The 5,141-nt window shown below is 45.7% G+C and overlaps 2 protein-coding genes across 3 annotated transcripts in view; both read right to left on the bottom strand.

Annotated features, from left to right (window-relative positions):
• Positions 1–434: 434 nt before the first annotated feature.
• Positions 435–1,472, bottom strand: LOC119344807 (umecyanin-like). Its single transcript, XM_037615160.1, has 3 exons — positions 1,176–1,472; positions 746–1,059; positions 435–631 (listed from the first exon to the last, which is right to left on the bottom strand). Exons 1-3 carry the CDS (start codon positions 1,354–1,356, stop codon positions 524–526), a joined length of 603 nt encoding a protein of 200 aa, XP_037471057.1. The 5' UTR covers positions 1,357–1,472; the 3' UTR covers positions 435–523.
• A 1,128-nt stretch (positions 1,473–2,600) lies between these two features.
• Positions 2,601–5,141, bottom strand: part of LOC119292861 (protein SUPPRESSOR OF PHYA-105 1-like) — a 9,503-nt gene continuing 6,962 nt past the window's right edge. For both annotated transcript variants that reach the window (XM_037571548.1, XM_037571543.1), the window contains 3 exons: positions 4,413–4,730; positions 4,264–4,323; positions 2,601–3,603 (listed from right to left, as the gene is read on the bottom strand). In XM_037571548.1, coding sequence (XP_037427445.1) covers positions 3,412–3,603; positions 4,264–4,323; positions 4,413–4,730 — 570 coding nt within the window. In that variant the 3' untranslated portion in view covers positions 2,601–3,411. The remainder of the gene's footprint in view (positions 3,604–4,263; positions 4,324–4,412; positions 4,731–5,141) is intronic.

Consider the following 5,141-nt stretch of genomic DNA (forward strand, 5'->3'; position numbering starts at 1 on the left):
GCAATGGGAATGATGGATTTCAGGTTTTCATCTCGACCAAAAGAGAGGTAGACACTTTTCATGGGAACTCAATAAGAAATTGCAATCTCCACCTTTTCTCTTTGATGAAGAACTTCTTTTTCTCGTTGTGATGCTCTGATAGAATGTCTGAACAAGACGAAGATAAAAGAAAGCTTACAATCTCATTTCCTCGGAAAAGAATCACAATCTCCCGAAAATCAACAGAGACCTCAAGAAATATGGAAACACACATCTACTAAGTATAGCTGATACGGTGAATCGAAATGATACTGTGGCCATATTTGAAATCATTCAAAAAAAAAACTCATTCTACTGTACACGGTCGCCTTGTATGTACGTGCATACACCAAACCGATGTACGTACATACATACGATCCAATTGCGCCGTGGCTTAGTATGAGCGTAAATACATGGATCCAAGCCCAGATCGAGGGCTATTGTACTTGTGCGGCAAAAATACATACTGGGTAAATACATAGTATACGCATGCCATACATGTTCCCTATAGTTTCTTCTTGGCGTCCACAAGCTTCGCGGGGTCCACCTCCATCGTCGACGCCTGCGCGAGCTCCTCCTGCGCCGTCGACGACGCCTGCGTGGGCTCCACCTGCTCCATCGACGACGGCTGAGCGGCCTCCGCCTGCGCCGTCGACGACGCCTGCGCGGCCTCGTCCTGCGCCGTCGACGACGCCTGCGCGGCCTCCGCCTGCGCCATGGACGACGCCAGCGCGGCCTCCCCCAGCGCCGTCGACGACGCCGGCGGCAGCGCCGCTGCGGCGGGCGCCTCGGTGGCGGTGGCGGTGGCGGTGGCGGTGGCGGGGGCGGCGGCGTCGCCGGAGACGTTGACGGCGACCTTCTGGCCCCCCTCGCAGTGCTCGCCGACGCCGCAGAAGTAGTAGCGCGGGCCGGGCGTGTCGAGCTTGATGATGGTGGGGCCGAGCTGGTACCGCATGGTGACGTTGTCCATGCTGCACGCGTCGAACAGCTCCTTGGTCGGCACCTGCACGATGTCGTACACCCCGCTCCGGTACAGGAACACTGCGTGCACCCACGCCGGCGGCCACGTCAAGAACGGCCGGCCGGCCAGCCGGCGGCGAGGAGAAGGGGAGCGAACAATGAACAAGGAGTACGTACTAGCTAGGTAGCAAACTTACTGAGCTTGTCGCCGACGTGGATGTCCCTGGTGCGGGCCCAGTCGGCGTAGTAGGTCTGGTTGGGGGCGATGCGCCACCCCTTGCCGGCGCCGACGATGTGGAATATGCCGGCGGACGGGCCGGCGAGGGAGGCCGCGAGGAGCGCGAGGAGCAGGAAGGAGAGGTGGGCCTTGCTCGCCATGGTTCTCGACGGTTCTTTCTTCCGATCCGATTAATTCAGCTTCTTCTTCTTCTTCCTCCTCCTCTGGTAGGTGGGTGAGGAAGAACCCTTTCCTTTCCCCTGCGTGGAGGAAAAGATTGCAATGGTGGTGGGGAGGTGGGGAAGACACCCTTGAATCTATCCATGGGGAGCTGCCTATTTTTGTTACTGGTTCCTGTCACTCTTCTCTAATATTGGCAAGTGTTTATGCATAGGCAGCTTTTGTAGCAACACGAAAAAATTGAGTGCACCCCGTGCTTGTGCTATGTTTGGATAGCCTGGCGGTTCCAAGGAGGCAGGTCCGGTTGGCCTGAAATTTACACATGTCCGTGCTGTTATTTGTCTCTTATTCCTGTGAAGGGTCTTCTTGTTGCTTTTATTTTCCTTTTAATAATACACTAAGTTGCTGCAGGATTTTTCTTTCAGAAGGCAACATATATAAAGGGTGTGGCTAGGTCTCAGTCGACTGAGATTTAACCAAGTCTTACTCAAGTGGCATAACATGCAAAACAGAAACAGAAAAACTGAAAATAAAATTATGCATGAATCTCAATGTAACATCTCACGGATATAGCATCGACTGGGACTTCGTCAAGTCTTAGTCGACTGAGACTTAGCAAGACTGATACTATATGAAAGCGACACATGGAACAAAACAGGATGGAGAATAGGGCAACGAATTGTAGTAAGTAACGCAATGTATTCAGTTGGAGAACAGGGTTCTTGTATGTCGTTTGTTCAGAGGGGTCGTGTGAGCAAGTCAGACGGGATGCCCTCTCTTGTAGACGTGTTGTAACGATTTTTATCCCAGTTTTGTCAAATTAACCGGTTAACTCTCTTACTCCCTTCACATAATATAAGTGCATTTTTGACACTCCAATACATGGGACGGAACGAGTAGCTTTTTAGTGAAAATCAGAGTCCTAAGAGGCGCAACTTCAAAACAAATGAAAGTACAGCTATCTGAAAATTACTCCAGACTTCCCCGCAAAAAAAAAAATCCAGACTGAACCTCGTTTTTCTTCGTTTGCTCTTAGGATGTGTCTCGGTCCCACATCAACAAACGTATGGCCTTCTCAATCCGTACTAGTCCATTACCGACATCATTACTCAGCAGATCAAACTAGTGAACTTATCATATGATTACAAAGAAATTTGAACATATTTGGACTCAGATCCTACCAGGACAAAGTCAGAGAGCATATTGTTACAATGAGATAAGAGTATTATCAAAGAATCATGATATCTATGATAGAAATAGGGTTTTTGTTGGTCGCGCAAGACAGAAATATGTGAATTACATAACTATCAATGGCAGCCAACACTCATACATATACTATTGCATCGCCGAGTCCAAATCATTCATTTTTCTTCTGTTCGACACAGAATTTCTGGACTCGGCAGGCATTTTGTTATGTACAGTAATCATATATATATATTACTCTATTCAAATAAGGGGGCTACAAAAAAAATTGGCATACACAAACCCTCGTTGCATCACTCGCACACATCAGGATGCATGATAAACTCCTTCAGACAACAATGTCACCTTCTGCAGTTTTGCTCCGACCATCATACTAGACTGTTAGTCATTGCACATCAAAACTGCGTCGATTCCCGTGAGATGCGGATCAGATCGGGTAAACATAGCATGTAAGGCTCTAGCTCAAAAGTAAATACACGGCATTTGAAGCCCCTAAATCTGTACAGAAACCTAGCCCTAGGCCCTCGTTGAGATGCTGACTACTATGTCAAAGCGCCTTACAAAGTTTATCTTTCAGAGTAGCTGAGGCCTTTCACCCCCTCCAGTCGCCCACTTCATAGGGGGTTTCGAGCAAACATCAATAGTCAGAATTGTAGGTTGCTTCAACTGCGGAAGTGTGTTTTTCCACGGCTTTTGATGTCTCTGCCTTTGATATATCTTGGCACTTCGTTGTTGGCAAGGCAGAATGCTTGATGAAACATACGGTCGCCAAAGCAACATGGCAACCACAGCCAGTTAGATATTCTCATCCTGTAACTTGCTCAACAGATTGTTCAAACAAGCTCAAGGACTTTGATGCTCCCACTAGAGTTGGCGGCTACCACCATATTTGACCTTCCTCTCCAGCAAACGCTCGACACAAACTGCTGATTATCATCATTCGTCTCTTGTCCGGTTATTGGGTCAATGGAACCAAACTTATGGGAAGTTATTGGCATGGGAAAGCTTTTATAGTAAGAATATACCTGCAAACCAACAATGAGTTTTTCCACCAAAATGTCTATTAATAGCACACTTAAATTCACCCGCCAGATATATAAAGTTGTGACGTGAGTTTCAGATCTTGAATTGTTCGTGAATTAATGGTTCCTAAATAAATGCATGAGATTTTCCAAGTTAAATCATCAAGGTAGCATAACCTAACCTCGTCATCCTGAACAAAAAATATATGCCTAGGTGTTGCAGAGCAAGTGTAGTAGTCATCGCGAAAAAAAAGAGTAAGTGTAGTAGCATCAACACTACAGGGTTTGGTGGTTAACAAATTAGGTTGAGGAATGAGGCTAGAAATGTGTGGAGTTAGCAGGGCCGAGGGGAGGGTGAGATCTTTTTTTATGTTGGAACAACAAGGTACTCCCTCTGTAAAGAAATATAAGAGCATTTCGATAACTAAATATAAGAGCATTTAGATCACTATCGCTCTTATATTTCTTTACGGAGGGAGTACATGAGAACTGTCACAACAATGGAAAGTTACATTTTCCTCAGGGAATCAATTTGCATAACATTGGCTGCTCCAAAGAAGTGTTTCCATCCAAGAGAACTCAATATGCTTAACAGTGCCTTGATTAAACAAAGTGGAGTGCCAGCATGACAAGCCAAATATATGCATTCAATATAATACTCACTTCATTGTTTTCAGAACCGCACGTTATGTATCCATCGTGAACGGATAAGCCTACAAAATTCTGCATGGGAAAATGAGGTTGATTACACACCAATTCCAAAAATGGTTACCAAAAGGAAAAAAGCAAATAATTCAGTAAACCTTTTATACCTTCTCGTTGGTATGACCACTCAATGTCAGACTGCAAGCATTAGTAGATAATCCATTAGGATTAGTCCGGTTGAGATCCCATATCTTCAAGGTATTGTCAGTTGACGCAGATATAAGCGTTTCTGCATCCAAGAATCTTACATAGCTGACAGCTTTCCCATGTCCAGAAATGGTACACCAGGGGATCCTTGTATGCCTCAGATCATAACAGTATGTCTTGTAATCAGCTGAGCCAAAGGCTAACATACGAGAGGAGTACGGCGAGAACTGTACACAGCATACGTTGGCCACATTTCTGATTGTGTCCACGCTATTTTTCTGGTAACAGCAACAGGACATAACTTTAATTAGAGAAAATGGTATCAGGAACATGAAAATGTATTAACGGAATATGGAAAGTGTAAATCAAAAAGCAAGACCAAAGTTTATAACTGAAGGTGGTGACTGTTGCTTCTTAGCAATGGTCAAAAGAACAGAAGTTAATTGCACTTGCTCGAGTGTTCAAAGTTAGTTTGGCTGGTTCTTCTGAAAGGCAGGCCCATCAAGGGTTGTTAGGGGGAAACTGAACGAGTCTTAGATCGGGCACAGCTTAGCCCAACTTGCATTTATGAGCTTTTAGCCAGCCCAGCAAGGGATACAGGGCGGTGTCCCGCATAAGCCCGCAAAAGCAGGGAGTTAATTTGAACTGAACTAAATCGCCAAAAGAATGCTACAACTAACCTGCTCTAT

The sequence above is a fragment of the Triticum dicoccoides genome, chromosome 1A (assembly GCF_002162155.2).
Source record: "Triticum dicoccoides isolate Atlit2015 ecotype Zavitan chromosome 1A, WEW_v2.0, whole genome shotgun sequence".
NCBI classification, from domain to species: Eukaryota; Viridiplantae; Streptophyta; class Magnoliopsida; order Poales; family Poaceae; genus Triticum; species Triticum dicoccoides.

What these genes read in the sequence shown, in the direction of transcription:
- LOC119344807 (XM_037615160.1), bottom strand. Translation starts at nt 1,356, where the DNA reads ATGGCGAGCAAGGCCCACCTCTCCTTCCTGCTCCTCGCGCTCCTCGCG. An exon ending in CCACGTCGGCGACAAGCTCA is followed by an intron (nt 1,060 to 1,175) that starts GTAAGTTTGCTA and finishes GGGTGCACGCAG; the next exon opens with TGTTCCTGTACCGGAGCGGG. An exon ending in CGCTGGGGGAGGCCGCGCTG is followed by an intron (nt 632 to 745) that starts GCGTCGTCCATG and finishes TCGTCGATGGAG; the next exon opens with CAGGTGGAGCCCACGCAGGC.